This window comes from Micropterus dolomieu, linkage group LG20 (assembly GCF_021292245.1).
Source record: "Micropterus dolomieu isolate WLL.071019.BEF.003 ecotype Adirondacks linkage group LG20, ASM2129224v1, whole genome shotgun sequence".
In the NCBI taxonomy this organism is placed as follows: Eukaryota; Metazoa; Chordata; class Actinopteri; order Centrarchiformes; family Centrarchidae; genus Micropterus; species Micropterus dolomieu.
In genome coordinates this window covers 15,624,507-15,641,426 of record NC_060169.1, presented here as the reverse complement: position 1 = coordinate 15,641,426, position 16,920 = coordinate 15,624,507, and the positions used below count along the sequence as shown (strand labels likewise).

Below are 16,920 nucleotides of genomic sequence, written 5' to 3'. Positions count from 1 at the left end.
GAGGTGTGGTGGACCGACGCAGTGTCTTGTTCCCCTTCTCGGGGAACAAGGGTTACATACGTAACCCGAGACGTTCCCCTTCGAGGGAACTCGAACTGCGTCGGTGACGACACTATGGGAACGAGATACCCACTTAGGCCGCACCGAAACCCCAGCGTGCAGAACCTGACGGCACGACTAGGAGGAGAGCGCACGGGTGCCGGGTGCCGGGTGCAGAAGGCAGGTCCAGACTGTAAAACCGGATAAAAGTGTGAGGGGTGGCCCAGCCAGCCGCATCACACAAATCCTGGAGTGACGCCCCTGCGAGGAGGGCCCTAGAAGCCGCCATGCCTCGAGTAGAGTGCACCCTTACGGCCATAGGTGAAGGCAAACTGCGCACCTGATAGGCCAGGGAAATAGTCTGAACGATCCAGTTGCTGATGGTGTGTTTAGAAGCGGGGAGCCCAGCCTTGGGGGACCCGAAACACACCAGCAACTGGTCTGCTTTCCTCCACAGGGAAGACCTCAGAGTGTAAATACTCAGTGCTCTGACAGGGCAGAGCAGATGAAGTCTCCCGTCCTCCGCCGCGTGTACTGTAGTCCCGACCATCCCGCAGAATCTGGGGGGGGCGAACCCGGAACTGCAGCCTGTAGCCATCTACTACTGTGCGGAGGACCCACGGGGAAATGTTCACGAGGCTTCGCCAAGCTTCCGCGAACTTCGCCAAGGGGACCAGTCCCTCAAGGCTGGTGGCCGGTGTCCCGCGGGAATCCCCGGTGGCGACCTGAAGCGTAGGACCGCCAGGGAAGGATCGCCGGTGAACCACGGTTTGTGAGCCCAGTCGTGTTCCGGCTGCTGCCCCTCGGGGCGGACAGATCGGCGAGGGCCTGCCGCCGGCTAGCGCTCGAGCGCTGAAGCGGTGGGAGAAACAACGCCTGTTGCTGGAGCCACCATGAGAGAGGGGACCTCGATCGGCCTCTCTCAGGGGAAGGAGGGCAGGGACCTACTCGAGGTCTCAGGACCTCTTCCCCCGGGCCCGCCGAGACTGAATGACGGTCCTCAGATCCGTCTTCCCGGGAGGCTGTGGGCGAGAGCGCCGTCTTGCGTCCCAGGTTGGTAGGTGCTGGATGAAGGCTGCGTCCGCCTTTCCTGAGCCGTCGCAGTTCTGGAGTCTGACCGACGGGGGAGATATCGCTCAAATGCCTCTCATTGCCGTAGTCCAGCCGGGGGGACGTAGACAGCCGCGCAGAGAAGGGTTTATTCCATGATCTACACAACTCATTGTGCAGATCCGGAAAAAATGGTAGGGGCCAACGCGGGGGTGGCGCTCGGTGTTGCAGAAACCGCTCATCTAGTTTGCTGCCTGCCGATGGCTGCTGCACCGCCTGTGGCCAATCAATGTGCAGCTTGGCCACGGCCTGCGTCACCACTTCCAACAACTCCTCGTATCCTGGCGAGGGCTGATGACGTTCCGTTCCCTCTATGCTAAGCACATCTAGCTCCTCAGAGCCAGATCGTGTCGCCCCTCGAGTGGGAGAAACCGAGAAACGGGCTCCCGATCGGGGACGAGGGGAGGAGGATCCCGCGGACGAGGACCGGAAAAAGGCCTCAGCCGTTCCGGCACCCTCGGCGATCTCATGTTGTGATCCCCAGGATCGGAGCCGCCGCGACGCCTCAGCGACCGCGGGGCCTGTGCCACGAGGGGAGCGCATCCGACCATTCTCTAGGAAGAGAGCCGCTCGAGACCTCAGCACCCTCAGGGGCAGGGCCTCGCAATGGTCGCAGGCAGCCCCCTCGAGAGCCGCCTGAGCATGCGACATCCCCAGGCATGAGACGCACATCCCATGGGTATCACCTTCGGTGATGAAACGCTCACAAGAGAAGACACACTGTCGGAATCCCTTTGACATGATCTTCTGCTGCTTCGTCTCGATGTCAGGTAGGAAAATGGAGCTTCCAAACATAGCCAGAGTGCCTGCTGAATAGAAAGAAGCTAATGTGTCCTATGTGCCGGCGTGCTTATATACCCCCTCCGGTTACGCCGTCACACACTACCGTTCTAGTAACACCAATAGGATTGGAGTAGTTTCATTCATAGTTCAGCCCTGCCACGCCCAGGGGCGTTCCCATAGTGTCGTCACCGATGCAGTTCGAATTCCCTCGAAGGGGAACTATAGTATTTTGCAACAGACAATGTTAGCAAGTGGTTGGCGTTATAGCCAGCAAGCTAACGGTACCTAACTTCAGCCATGGTTCATTTTTATGTGAAGTTACAACCCATTCACATATTGGCAATAAAAAAGTGATTAATTTCATTAAAAAACTACATATAGCCCTTTAAATCCCTAAATCTTTAAATTCCAACAGCTGTGTAATAACAGCTGTTCTGTTCTCTGACAGCTTGGAAATCAACATTTTAAAGCTTGCAAAACTATGTTGTTATGGCATTTTTGCATATTTATTTTTTCTTGGAACCTTCAATATCAGTTCCTGTACTGTAAGTGGTTTGATTATGATTGGTGATCCTTAATTGCAGTGTACATTGCTTGTGAGTCTTGCGCGAACTATCTTCAATTCAATGCAAGCAACCCTGTCTTCTAGAAATTACATTCACCAGTAACTTTTTCGTGTTAAATTTATTTAGCAAGAAGCATAATTACATAGATTATGTCTAAAAAGATTTAACAAACGGTACCCTGTAGAATTAGTAGTGCGATGGAGCGGGTTCCATTTTCTTTGTACCACGTATGAGCACGCCCACATGAGCACATGGGCAACATGATTCACATCCCGCCACTGGTTTGAAATAAGTTGTCAGTGCACGTTATGCTGATATGTTCAGTATAAACATTTGCGACTTACGTAACACATAATAACCCATAAAACCTGTTTTCATAATGTGGATTCAAACATAATTCAGGTGCACTAGGTATCCTTCAATACGTATTTTCTGTTGCCAATTAGTTGCATATGACACATAATTTCTAGGAGATATGTTTGATTCAAGAGTATTGCAAAGTCGGATCTCAAATATGCAGTTACCTTTGGTTTGGGCCTGGAGAGAGGTAACTCTAACAGGCCCTGTTCAAAGGACATAATAGGGAGAGCAAGGGCGAAAGTACCATTTTTCAGAAAAACCTGATTTTAAAAGATTATGTTGTAGACAGTGATATATTTTTGCTGTGGTCACTAACTCAAAGGTGTGGTCTATCAATACCAGGTGGTATTTAGTACAAATGACTTTCGTATAATTTCACTTTAAACATAAGCGGCACATTGTTACTTTCGACCCATCAGTTGGGTTGAAAGTAACACAACTAGATTTTTTGTGTTTCCCTTATTCTTATTAAATATATGTGACTATGACCTTGTAAATATGTAACTGCAAATGTATTTTGTCCTTTATCTTTGCAAAAAATGTATAAATTACGTTATTATATACATTCAAAAGTAACCCAATATATACATGATCAAAATGTTTTTTATTGGCAATGTCAATCAATTTTATAAAACATTTCTCTGAACAATATGAAAATTAATATTCATAACATAAATATAAATTCTCAAAATAATGCAAAAATAGTCATGTTTCTATCCAGCTGTTTTTATACGTAATTGCATGAAAACATCTGGCTGAATCAGACCTCTGTCTGTCTTTCTGACCCTCACTCTTGGAATAATCTGTTGGTATAATATAACATAAACATGTTTCAATACATGCTGCAACACGGAGAAAGTCACCACATTAGCAGCGGAACAAAAGAAACACTTGTTACTAACAAGTAAAGTAACAAGTGTTACTTTCGTCCCGACAGGAAATCCTGACATATCAACACGATTTATTTTCCCACTGAAAAACTTGACAGGGCAAACTTCAGGGTGTGTTACAGCACTAAATAACCTGTAGATTAATCATTACTGTGACACATGAAACGAGAGACACAACTTGTAATTCGAAAAACAGTACCGCTTCAGAAATTTACTTGCTGTGCTCGAAAATCGTTTTCCAAAGACGGCCGTGGGAAACGATGAATGAATCATGCGATGTTTGGCAGCTCCATCAAGGGTTGCATGCTGAAGGTGTTGTCACAGCTTGTACTGCAAATGCAGTCAGGGCTCTGAGAAAGTCGCCTTGTTACTTTTGCCCCATGTTACTTTTGCTCCGGTTTTCCCATACTGACCTACCAGTCTTGTAGGGCTTTTCATACAGGAAATGAAGCAACTTGGCAAACACATGGATGCTTCATTCATTCTTCACACACATTCGATGCTTTATCATCTTTGTAATTTTAATGGCTGCCTTTGTGAGACTAATGCAACTTGAAACATTCTTTATAGCTTGTCAAGTTGTTTGACAGTAACAAAATATAAACAAATGACCACAATTGGATTTTTTACACAAATCCCCAGACATGCATGGGGACAGGTTCAAGATATGTCTTGGAAAGTTGCCTCCTCCCTTTAGCAAATTTCCACATTACATAAGTATGTCTACTACCACACTAGCTGTGTATAAAAGCCTTTGGAGAGTGAAAAATAATGTCAGGCAGTAGCCTCCAAAGATCTAATTCCAGACACAAAGAATATGATTCTTGGGACTGTTAATGTAAGGATATGTGGTAACTTAACTCCATAAGAGGATCTTTGATTTATTCTCTCTCACATTGTCTCTGCCTCTTTCCACCACTGTCAGTCCTAGTCTCGGTTTCATGAGCAGGCAAGTGTCAAATCATTTATTTCATGGTGGGACTGGAGGTGGAGTACTCTTTTATCACATCCCAGCTGACATTAGCCTTCAGCCTCTGGCCCCTTACATCTCACTCTCTAATGTCCTCTCAAATAGCAAGATTCTCCCTAACAGAGTAACTGTAAAATACAAACTCTTTCCTCAACTCTGCAAGCACACGCATTCCTGAAATTACAATTTGGGTCACTAGATTTCAAGACCCGCTCTTGCTGTGCTATTTTAGATGTTTCAGTGTAGAGATGAGACAGCACTCTACACTGCTTTCTTACCTGCACACTATCAAAGATTGCCTCATGCTTGGTATCTAGGTGTCCTGGGTTGCACATCTGGGTACATCTTTCTCCACATTACATAACATGACAAATTTGATCCCAGTGGGAACAAGCTAATAATACTCCAGAGTAAATGGAGAAATGCTGAAGTGGGTTTCAAGCAGCTTGTGTAACTCCTAAAGCCATGACTATAACAGCGGTGAGCTGAGAGCATTACTGTCACACTGAACCCCATTAAACTCACAAATGAAATGTTCCCAAACACATTTATTGTTACCAAATCTGATTCAATCACCATTGATGAATTATGCACTACTGATACAACTCTGTACAGTGATTCAATATCAGCACAATAATAATGACTTGTTTTCTTACACAGAACCAATGATGATTAGGATGCAGATTTCAAACATTTCCATGATTGTGACAGATTTCTTCTGCTAGAAAAAATGGCTGTAAGTTTGTACATGCAAGATATTCATTCATTCAGTGAAGTTCACACATGAGATTTTCACATATGAGATTTCTTTTTGGTTAGTGTTGACCATTAAATTCCCTGATGTTTGTTATTGGGTCAACTTGCAGTACATGACAGCACCCTTGATATTAAAAAATGCTTCCATGAACATGCACTGGATTGTCGATCAGTTGGCTTTAAAGGAATAGTTAGACATTTTGGGAAATTCACTTATTCACATTCTTGCTGAAATTAGATGAGAAGATACCACCATGTATGAAGCTACAGCCATGAGACGGTTAGCTTAGTTTAGCACAACGACTGGCAACACGGGGAAGCTAGTCTTGCTCTGTCCAAAGGTAATGAAATCCACCTACCAGCACCTCTAAAGCTCACTGTAGAACACATATGTTGTTTGTTTAATCATTAATTAATAATTAACAATCATTAGTGAACTTTATATTTGCTGGTTGGTATTTTTTTTAACCTTACTAAGCTAAGCTAATTCTCTCCTGTCTTTAGCTTCATATTGAAGTGGTATCAATCAATCTAACTTTTGGCAAGAGAGCATTTTCCAAAATGTAGAACTACACCTTTAAGGGGCACTTCATGGTAAACTGCACATGTTTTTGTCATTTACTATCATGTTGATTGAACTATAGGGAAAACCCTTGTAAAGTCACAAAACTCATCTGGAAACAATTTAGAGCAATTGACAGCATGAAAAACATCCTCTTTATTGTGTGTCACTGCTATATCAAAGGCCTGTCAATTTTGACAGAATTACATGAATTACATGAACTGCAACAATTTTATCATGAATGAATATATAGCCTGCCTGCTGCAAAAAGGCGCTTCTATCTCATTTATATGTATATTATTATATCGTCAAATTGTACAATACAGAACTCCAAACAATACACAAGACTTATAGCTGACACACTGATGAGATCATTCTGTTACAAATACATTATACCCTGAAAAGATAAGCCGGCACAGTATATCGGGTCTGCTATAATCATAATGCTTTTTATACTAAATCTCTGTGTTTGGCATCCCATTCATTTAGTCTATACTGAGTTAATAAATACACACATGATTCTTTCATTCACAGTTGCTTAGACAAAAATAACTAATATTATAAAACACTAAAAATAAAACTTGTACAAAATGAACATTGTCTGACACGATGCACGATGCAAATGACTCACATAATAAATGATAAAGTGCATTTCTCATACTTGAGGCAGATTATTATCACAATAGATTCAAAATAGATGCTGAAAAATAAATATATGTAACACCGCAGAATCAAATCTATGGTAAGAACTGTTCCATTAACTGCAACATTTGTAATCCACATTATTCCAATGAGGTGTAGCAAGATTTCTAAACACACAAATAACACACTTGTAAATTAACAGATGACTAACCGACTAATGATATAAAAAAACAGCATTAACTGTGTGGTTAGTGTATTTGTCAGTGCAGTTCTGGAAATGCAATAGGTTTGGTTCCTGAAGTTGTTGAAATGCTCATAAAAACCCTCTGAAGTAAAGTGTCAGGAAAGAGGCTTGACAATAGTCGAAGGCAAGACAGAGAGGCCAGAGGACAGGATGTGGTTTGTTGTGGCACTATAATGGCCCTTTCCCTCAAGACCCATAGTATGTGGGTTTGGTTCAATCCTGAAAACTGCTTTATTGTGCAATGGAATAATTAGACAAATGTGGATGGAGGTAAAAAATGTTTAATTTGATTTCCATTTACAATTCTCAATAACAAAGATTGCAATCTGTTTTAAATATCTGGTTCAATATGTTTGAATGAACTATTTTTGTTAAATTCACATGGACTTTACATTTGATTTAACGGAATAATTCGACAGTTGTGGACATAGAGTTGATACCACTCTCATGGATATACGGTAAATTTGAAGCTTGAACCAAGAAACAGTTAGTTTAGCCTAGCATAAGACTGGAAACAGGAGGAAACATCTTCGAGCTCTGTCCAAGGCTCGCACATCTAAAGCTCACTAATTAGTATAGTAGCCAGCATCTCGTTTGTTTGTTGTACAGAAAGCTAAGTAAAACAGGTTGTGCTTTTACATCCAAGAAATACTACACTATATTAACATAATCTCTCGTAAAACCACAACTCATCCAATGCGTTAAAGGAGACCTATTATGCTTTTCCATATTTTATAACTTATCTACAATGTTACACTGTTCCCCCTGATCTGAATGCTCTGTTTTGAACAGCTATTTCTACCAACGGCTCGGTATGATGTCATTTCCATATATGGTCATTTGCTCCAGGCAGAGAATGCTGGCGACACCCACATGCAGCCCCATCCCTGCGGCAACCTGGGGCGAGGTCATCGCTGACAAAACGTAGCAAAGCGTTATTTTAACAGTTGGTTCCCTGAACACGCTGTTGTGTACACAAGCACACTGCATTTCCGTGCCTTCTTAACACTGTTGTGTTTACAAATTTGTTGCAGCTGATTGGGTAACACCTGAGACACACCCACCAAACGGGAGGAAACATACCTCGAAGCCCATTGCAGAACGTTGTGCAACGTTGCAATGAAACATGTTGTTCAATCCAAAAATGTTGCAAAACGTTTTGAAATTGAACTCGCCCCTGGTAAACACATAAGACAATGGCCAATCAGAAGACAGTGGGCTTTGTAGGGAGGACCTTAAAGAGACAGGAGCATCTACAGCTTGTTTCAGACAGGGCCTGCATGAAGTCCCAGTATAAGAAAGAAAAATGTTTTCTTTGAATCATGCAAAGCTACCATAGAGGAGTCACAGAACTACAATATAGGACTGGAAATGCAGTATAATAGATCTCATTTAAATAATGAGATGCAGAATTTGTTTCCTTTAGACATAGCCAGTGTAGTCCCCTTATTTCCAGGTTTCATGCTAAGCTAAGCTAACCAGCCAAGGGTTCCAGCTTCATATTTACCATAGAGATGTGGCATCTATCTTTTTGGCAAGAAAGTAAATACGCATATTTCCAAAAATGCCAAACTATTCCATTAAATTCAAACTTACTGGAAAGCAGCCACAAAACATTCGCTTGTTGCTGTTTGAATGTGCTGTTTCAATGCCTCAGGTCTTCTCACCATGTGGGGGGGACTGTTCTCGCTGAAAGAGCAGGGTCACACCCTTCCTGAAGCGGTGGTCCCTGACACTGTAGATAATGACATTACAGCAACTGTTTCCTGTCAGGATCCAGAAGGCAAAAAAGGAAAAGTTACACCAGGTGTATCCCACCACGTTACCGAGCACAAACACTGCGATCGGAGAGAAGGATGCTGTGAAGGCGAATGTTAGTATGCCAATTGTCTTGGCAGCTTTGATGTCTGAAAAGGAGGGCCTGTGAGGGCACCCTCCCCCTCCTCCTCCTCCTCCTCCACTACCTCCTCCTTGTCCTCCTCCATCACTCAGACTCCCCTCTGAGAGCAGTTTGCGTTTTCGGGTGTACCGTCGGATACTAGTGAAAGACACAATGTTAACTGCTAATGTGCCACCTAGCAGAGTGAAGTCAAATGCTGGGAATAACAACAAAATGTTGGCATCAGGTGGCAGCTGGCTTCCAAACAATAGTGGGGTGTAGTTACACATACGACTGCACTCATTGTACTCCAAAGTGAAGTTGCTGCTGAAGATGAGGGGCGCAAGAGCCAGCAGGAAGCTGGCAGCCCAGGAGAGCAGGATGAGAAGCAGAGTTCGTCTCCGTGTCACCAAGGCATCCTTGTGGAGTGGCCGTAAGATGGCCACACTTCGCTCCAGTGTCATGAGGAAGATGGTGCTGATGGAAACAAAGGTGCATCCAGCGAACACTGGGCCAATCAACATGCAGGGCTGCCAAGTGCTCACTTGTCCGCTGTGAGAAGAGGAGGTGGCAAGGGAAGTAGAACTGCCCTGGTACCAAATAGGAGGAGTGCTGGTCACCATCAGAGAGATCTCAGTGTAGACAGAGAAAGGGACTACGAGGACACCAACCATCATGTCTGCCATGGCCAGAGACACTGTCAGAGAGAGACAACAAGAAGAAGAGGTCTAAGGAGAAGCATCCAGGCCTTTTCTTTGTCAGTATATTTCCAGCTATAGCGTAATTAAAAAGTGCAGTGTTTTTAAACTTGATTTTTCATTGTAATGTTAGTATTTTGGATTAAAATTGAGAGGAGTCAATCAGAAGAGGCACTGTAATAAATTACCAAGACTAGATATTTGTAGGTTGATATATTTTCTTTAATTTATTGTCAGAGTACTGAATATCTTCTGGAAGGAACTGTCCCTGTTGATTATCATTGTGGAATGCATAAGCGTAGCAACACTGATTTACAATTGGCTGTTTAGTTTAAATAACCCTCTGAAATGGAAAACATTCTGCAACCAGCAAGCATTTAGTGGTAAGATGGCAAAGAACATTTACCTTTTAGGTATCCCTGTGGTGTTCGGGACTGCCTCGTTTGCACAAAGACAGTAAGGGTGACCACATTTCCAACCACGATGGCAAATGCAAGGCTGACCATGAACACCACTGCCAAGGTGCGATTGAGAAATCCACAGCAACAGAGGGTACAGAGGGGTGCCAGTGACTGGCCTGAACCGAGTCCTGCCTGAGAAACTGCAGTCAGGTTAAACGGATAGTCTGTAGTTGGCAGCAGAACTGCTGTGCTCCCAGGAACACTGACGTTGGGAAGCAGAGCAGTCATGGCCTAAGATAGACTGGTTTTACCCCTTGTGATGTGTAGCTGGTAGGGCCACTCAGGAAACCATGTCTTGGACTGGGAAATAATCCTAACGAAAGAAAAAAAAATTATCATTTCCAAAATTATTAAAATGCAAAGGACATTGCAAGTAAATATTTCACTTGTGCACACTTACTGTACAAAAGCAAATGCATTATTACCAGATTTGTTTTTTTCAAGAAATGGAACCCAATTGGTTTTGTTTTACATGGGCTGATTTGTGCAAATCTTCTCTACTAATGGAGATCCAGCTGTTTAAAGAGACCAAACTTTAATATATCACCAATCAAGAAATAGTTATAGATACTATAAATACTTTTCTATTGCAGAAAATCACATTCAATTTGTAATTTCTCAAGATTCATCCCCAAGGGCAGACATTTTGACCGTCTGGTGTTTCAGGGCAGAACATGTCAGCCCCTTTTTTAATGGAAATCATTAACACTTAACACTTTGACTTGCCCTCAGCAGTGTGTTTCGGCTGCAATTGTCTGCATCTAGGGTAATCATAGTGATTCATATTAATTGCCAAAACCCAATGCACCATCTAGTCTTGCTGGATGGCTTTTAGCTTGAAACCCATCTCCTATCAAGCTAGTCATTTATTTGGAGTTACTACTTTGTAAAGGTCTTTGCTTTTGACCGATATATCATCCTGTACTATCTGCATAACAAAAAACAACTCATACACCTAGCTGCTATTCATTATGTTGATAAATGTGAATTTCATGGCTGTACATTAAACATATCTCCAAAAATAGCTTGTATTTATTGTTTTACAGTAATGCCGTGTTATATATTTAGCCAATCACATAATCCAATAATTTACTGATCTTTTGGAGAGCTAAACCTGTAAACTCTTGAAAACATTAGGGTATGTGCCATGTTTAAATGTGTGGGGATGTGGTGTGTTAATGTTGCAGTTTACCCTACAAATGTTTTAGATAAAATTCTGAATTCCTTTAGATTATACAGTCTTTGCTGCAAAAAAACAACAAAAAAAAACAGGCATATACATGGTGGTCTTGTCTACAAAGAATTCCAATCAGAGTATGGACAGTGATTTTTTTTTACATGTGTGTGTCCTGGTTACATGCTGTTCTTATGCCCTAACACTGTTGGAAGCACCCCGATGCTGTCAGTACCCATGTAGTAACTTTAAATTCAGTACCAAATGTCTTTCTCAGCTGACAACTAAATACAAGGGTCCTTCAATCATTTATGCTGTTCACTGGGCTAGAGACTAGGAAGGTACACACATCCAAGAAAACAAAGGGTAACAGGAATGGACATATTCAGACCAGAGCAAAACCAGACCAAATCCCATGTTCTCACTCTGGTTCTGGGCGCAGAAACACAGTCAACGAAACATCACAGCTGTCATCAGCAGTGAATTAGCCTCTGAATAATGAGACGTTCTTGAGATGCACAGAAAAACACTTGTGGGTGTGCGTTCTGTGACCAGCACATTGTTCAGGGTTTAATGGAGCATCAGAGGATTTGCATACAAAAAGACAGAAAAATTTGTCTGACCTCACAACTGTTTGATTACTTTGAATTTGAATATCAGTCTTATTTGTACAAGTCAGTTTTATTTGTACAGCCTGATGTCACAAATCATAATTTGCCTCAAGTGGCTTTACAATCTATACAACATACAACTTCTGTTCTTAGACTCTTGATCTGAATGAGGAAAAACAAAAGAACAACAACCTTTCAATAGGGTACAAAATGGAAGAAACCTCAGGAAGAGCAACAGAGATCTTGCAGAGTGGTGCACAGAGAACAACCTGCTCAACGTCAGCAAAACCAAGGAGCTGATTTTTGTTGATTTTAGGAAAAAGGAGATAAAGACACACACCCCTGTCTAAATCAGTGGAGGTGAGGTGGAGCACTGCACACAATAACTCCCACTACGTTTTATGGTGCGCTTACTTTACCGCGGAGGTGGGGGGGGGTCTATTACTCTGTTGAACTGTATGTAAAGACTTCTGATTTCCTCTGCCAATGCATTGGTAAAACAGCCGTCAGCAAAATGCATGTTGCAGACTGCGACACGTTTTCTGTCATCTGTCCTCCAACACCACATGCACAAATGCCATGATGAAAATGAACAGCACACTAAACCATGAGGAGGAAACTAAAAAATAAAATGAACAGCACACTAAACCATGAGGAGGAAACTAAAAAATAAAATGAAGACCCTATGTTAGCTAACTTTCTGCAATAACTATGCTAGCTAACTACACCTGGCTAACTACAACTTAGTTAACTTAGCTAACTAAACTAGAAAGACAAACCAACAATCAGACACAGAGAGACATATCTACTGTAAGTTCAAAGTAAATGACATGATAAATTGGTTAGCTAGCTCACAACAATGTTTATCGGTTTGATGCCTTAACAAGGCGTGACGGCGTTATAGTTTTTTAACGAGGAATGACAGTGTGCCTGCGGAAGCTTGGAGAATGACATAGTAGTATATAGTCATACGTCACCACCCTGTTTTAACAACTAAGCAACTTTTGCAACTTTGAGCACAAAATTAAGCTATTTGTCAAAAAATATTTGGCGAACTATGTGGGTAATCAACATTGTAAGGAAATGACTCAGAAAAATATGAAATATCAGAGAAATGTCAAACTACACTGGAGGGGGGCTTTAATGGACTTTAATGAGCACTGCGGCCTCACAGCAAGAAGGTTCTGGGTTTAGACCTCGCTCAGCCCAGGCCTTTCTGTGCGGAGTTTGCATGTTCTCCCCGTGTTTGCGTGGGTTTCCCCCGGGTGCTCCGGTTTCCTCCCACCAAGACATGCACGCTAAAAATCCATAATTCTGCCAAGTAATCATCTTATCTTTTTCTTCAACAGGAACCACAGGGGGCTTCATAAGCAAGCCGCTTATCAAGACGAGTCCTCACCGTGAGTCTCAGCCCCCAGGTTCCTAGCCGCTCCGGCCACCAAAGCCTAAACAACCCCCTTCATCCCTCCATTCTTGACCCCTTCATCCCTCTCCCCTTGTATTTCTGTATTTATATAAAGATCAGCTGGCTCTCTGGTGCAGCCAGAACAACCTAAAGCTTAACATGCTCAAAACTGTGGAGATGATCGTGGACTTCAGGAGGAGCCTCCACACTCTGTCCACCATCACCAACTCAACCCTGTGTCTGCTGTGGAATCCTTCAGGTTTCTGGGATCCACCATACCCCAGGACCTAAAGTAGGAGCCCAACATGGACTCCATCATCAAGAAGGCCCAGCAGAGGATGTACTTCCTGCGCCAGCTCAGGAAGCTCAACCTGCCTAAACAGCTGCTGATCCACTTCTACACAGCCATCATCCAGTCTGTTCTTGATTCTTGATTTTATTACTGTATTGTGTTATTGTATTATTGTATAAGTAAGCACATCATGTGCATTGTCCAATCCTGAGTCAAATTCAAATTCAGCAATAAAGCTGATTCTGATTCTGAAGGGAAACAAAACACTGGCAGGTGACAAAACATAAATAAAAAATATAACAGAATGTAATGAATTAACCAGCTGCTTGTTTTTTTTTTTGGACAATTCACATTTGTTTCTGCTATTTTTAAATTGTATTTCATTTGCTCTTATTGTGCGCCAGGATTATTCAGTATTTTCATTTGTTAGTTAAAATCCTTTGGTGCAAACCATTTTTCAGAACATTTTTAACAAATGCTTTCAAAAAGTGATCAGCCATTTCAGAAAGTGATGGGGACATGTCCTCAGCATCCCCAGTGTAAATGACACGTGCTTGTATTTCTGGCAAAATCCCTGGACACTTTCTCCTCTCTCTACTTTTAGTGTGTCACACAAACGATCAGCACATGGTAGGGTAGGATTTTACTTTCAAAGCTCTGTTGCGTCATCATCTGATGCTGTTTGTGTTCTCTTTGTGCCCTTTTGGAGCCAGGCTTTGTATGGTTTATGTAATGTTACTTAGACTAGCTACCACAGAGAAAAGGCAAGAATGGGCAAAAAAACTTAACTTAGAGGGTCAAAGGCCCTATTTAATTGAATTTTGTACTAGTCAAATTCTGTACTAACTCGAAGAGTGGCTCAGTAGAGTGCAGATCTCTGCCAAGCCTGGTATCACCAAATGGTGTATGAGTGACACACATGTCTGAAGTCATTTTGCATGTTATTGCAGTGCTTTTTTTTTTGCTTTCCGAGTGGCATTTCACACCTTTTAGTCCCAACTGACTTATATTGTGTACATACAGCATGTCATTTCACATGCGAGAAAAGATTTCAGGTGACATAATATAAAGTGCAACAAAGTCACATAGGGACAAGGTCAGGGTTGATGGATGGGTCAAACCAACAAAGGACTTTTACCCAGGAGACAGCTGTTTGTGTCCCATGTGAAACCCTGTTGGTAACTGCCAACCTTTGTCCAGGAAAAAACGTCTAAAATAACATACCTAAAATGAATCAGGAAGAATTCCTCAAACATTTGGCCTAGATGCATAATGGTCTCATTTGAAGGGTCAGAAGCTATGGAATATAAATCCATTGTAAATTAACATTTATTTTACCATTACAAACTAAATGGATACGCAATAAAGAAAAATATGATATTTTCATCCTCGCCTGGCAAAAAAGCTATATTTCTAATGCAATAAACCATCAAAACCATCATCGAATATATTATAATGCAACTGAATATGGTAAAAGTAAGTCAGCGGTTGTAATGGTATAGGTATATTAGTTTCTTTGTTGTTACTTTGATCCAGCTAATTAGTCTATAATTTAGATGATTTGAGTGATGTGAGCTATACATCTGATCTCAGGGATTAGCTTTGGTTTGAGTGGTTGAACATAAGGATACGTTGTGATTAGAGATAACTGGATGCTTATAACTACATCCACGTACAGTGCTCACTGAGCAATTGATGTTGTGATATAAGCTCATTTAGATGCTTCGTGTTTGATGTGTGTTTGATGTGTGTTTGATGTGGATAAAAATGCTACACAGAGTTGTGTAGCATGGATAGGGTGATGCAATACTAGTTTCAGACATGAATTTCTCATTTGGATTTTGCGCGAAAATTGCATGCTGCCCCCGGTACAGGGGGTGTCAACTCAAGTTAACTTGCGTAACACAACCACGAAAGGTCCTTGAGCATACAGTCATAAATTTGCACAAAAAATATTAGGCTGATCGGGTCCAGAAATATTTGAGCGTTTGGAGAGTCGTTCATGAGTCTGTTCTCTGGTAGTGGGAGAAAAGAAAGATCTTCTCATTATCAATTCCCTTTCTGCGTTTTTCTATGCCCTTGGAGATCAGCAGATTTACACACACACAGCCAAATGCATGATCTCTATCTAATAGAACACATATAAATATAATAGGATATAATACAACTTGACAAAACTTTCATATTTTTTGAACATATTTGTTTGCAGCAATGAAAATTAAAGGGATACATAAAGTTGAAATTAATTCGTTCAAGTTGAATATTTTTCAAGGTGTAAACATATGGGTACAAAGTAATCTGCACGTAATATGCACTCTGTGCATGCGTTGGCGTCTGTAGCTACCTGTCGGAAGCGCCGTCTTAAACCGGACTCTTATCCAGTTTTAATCCACACTTTTTCGTTACATTTTTTATATCCTTTTTATTTAACTTAAGTTTTTAACTTAAGTTTTACGTGGGTTAAGGATTTTAGTCATCCGACATGGATTTTAAGCTACATGACGTAAAAACGCTATCAATGCTACTGACCACAACAAAGCTCCGGCGGCTATGCTAGCTGAGATAACTCTGCCCCAAGAGGACTGCACACTCCTTAAGAAAGCGAACAAAAAGATTGCTGACCTTATGGAAGACATCCAACGACTTTCAGAGGAACTCAAAGAGAAAGATTCCCTGCTGACTGGCTTTATGGATGTGGCTTCAGTAGAAGCCAAACAGATTGTTTCTCTTAGCGCAACCGCCAACATCCAGGCATGTGCTATGGGACCCCTCTAGCCTTCCCAGGCTTTCCTCCTGCTCAACTCCGAAGCATCAGTCAACCTGGGCTGAAGTGGTGGTCCGTGGCTGCAAGAGAGGCTCGGATGGGGCTACCTCTCCTCCGTACATCGGCCTCTCCAACCGCTATGCAGCCCTGTCTGACGACACTCCGGTCCATCCAGCGGATGCACCTGCGGCTTCGAGTCTCCCTGATACGGATCTCTTTCGGCGGACAGTACCTGCCGACACTGTTGCATCTCCCGCGCTGGGCCGCCGGTCTGCCGAAACAACCGGCCGACTTCACCCAAACAAACGGGGCTCAGAAATCTTAGCTGCTCCCATACTGCATGTGGTGCGGTCCACACATGACTTACGTGAATGACTTCATTCATGCAGCACACCTGGACACACCACCGGTTACTGAACAGATCTCTGCCTCACTGCCACAAACAACTGTCTCCACCTGCTGGCATGTAAAGCCGTCTGCTCCCAGCGCTGTTCCAAAGACTTCTATTCCTGTCATCATCACGCATAGACCAGTAAACCGAAATGTGCACATCCCACACAGAAATATTAGTAATCTCTTAAGGATTAGGACAACTGCACCAACTCCAGCACCCAGAACAAACACATTTAAAATGGCTCTCTTCAATGTGAGATCTCTGTCAAGTAAGACTTTTATCTTAAATGATTTTATCTTGTCTGCAAATCTAGATTTTAT

General features: G+C 42.4%; 1 protein-coding gene across 1 annotated transcript; it reads right to left on the bottom strand.

Moving 5' to 3' along the window:
- Nucleotides 1-8,575: 8,575 nt before the first annotated feature.
- LOC123958425 (beta-2 adrenergic receptor-like) lies at nt 8,576-10,203 on the bottom strand. The gene is made up of 2 exons (XM_046031735.1): nt 9,906-10,203; nt 8,576-9,498 (listed from the first exon to the last, which is right to left on the bottom strand). Exons 1-2 carry the CDS (start codon nt 10,186-10,188, stop codon nt 8,576-8,578), a joined length of 1,206 nt encoding a protein of 401 aa, XP_045887691.1. The 5' UTR covers nt 10,189-10,203.
- Nucleotides 10,204-16,920: the final 6,717 nt, after the last annotated feature.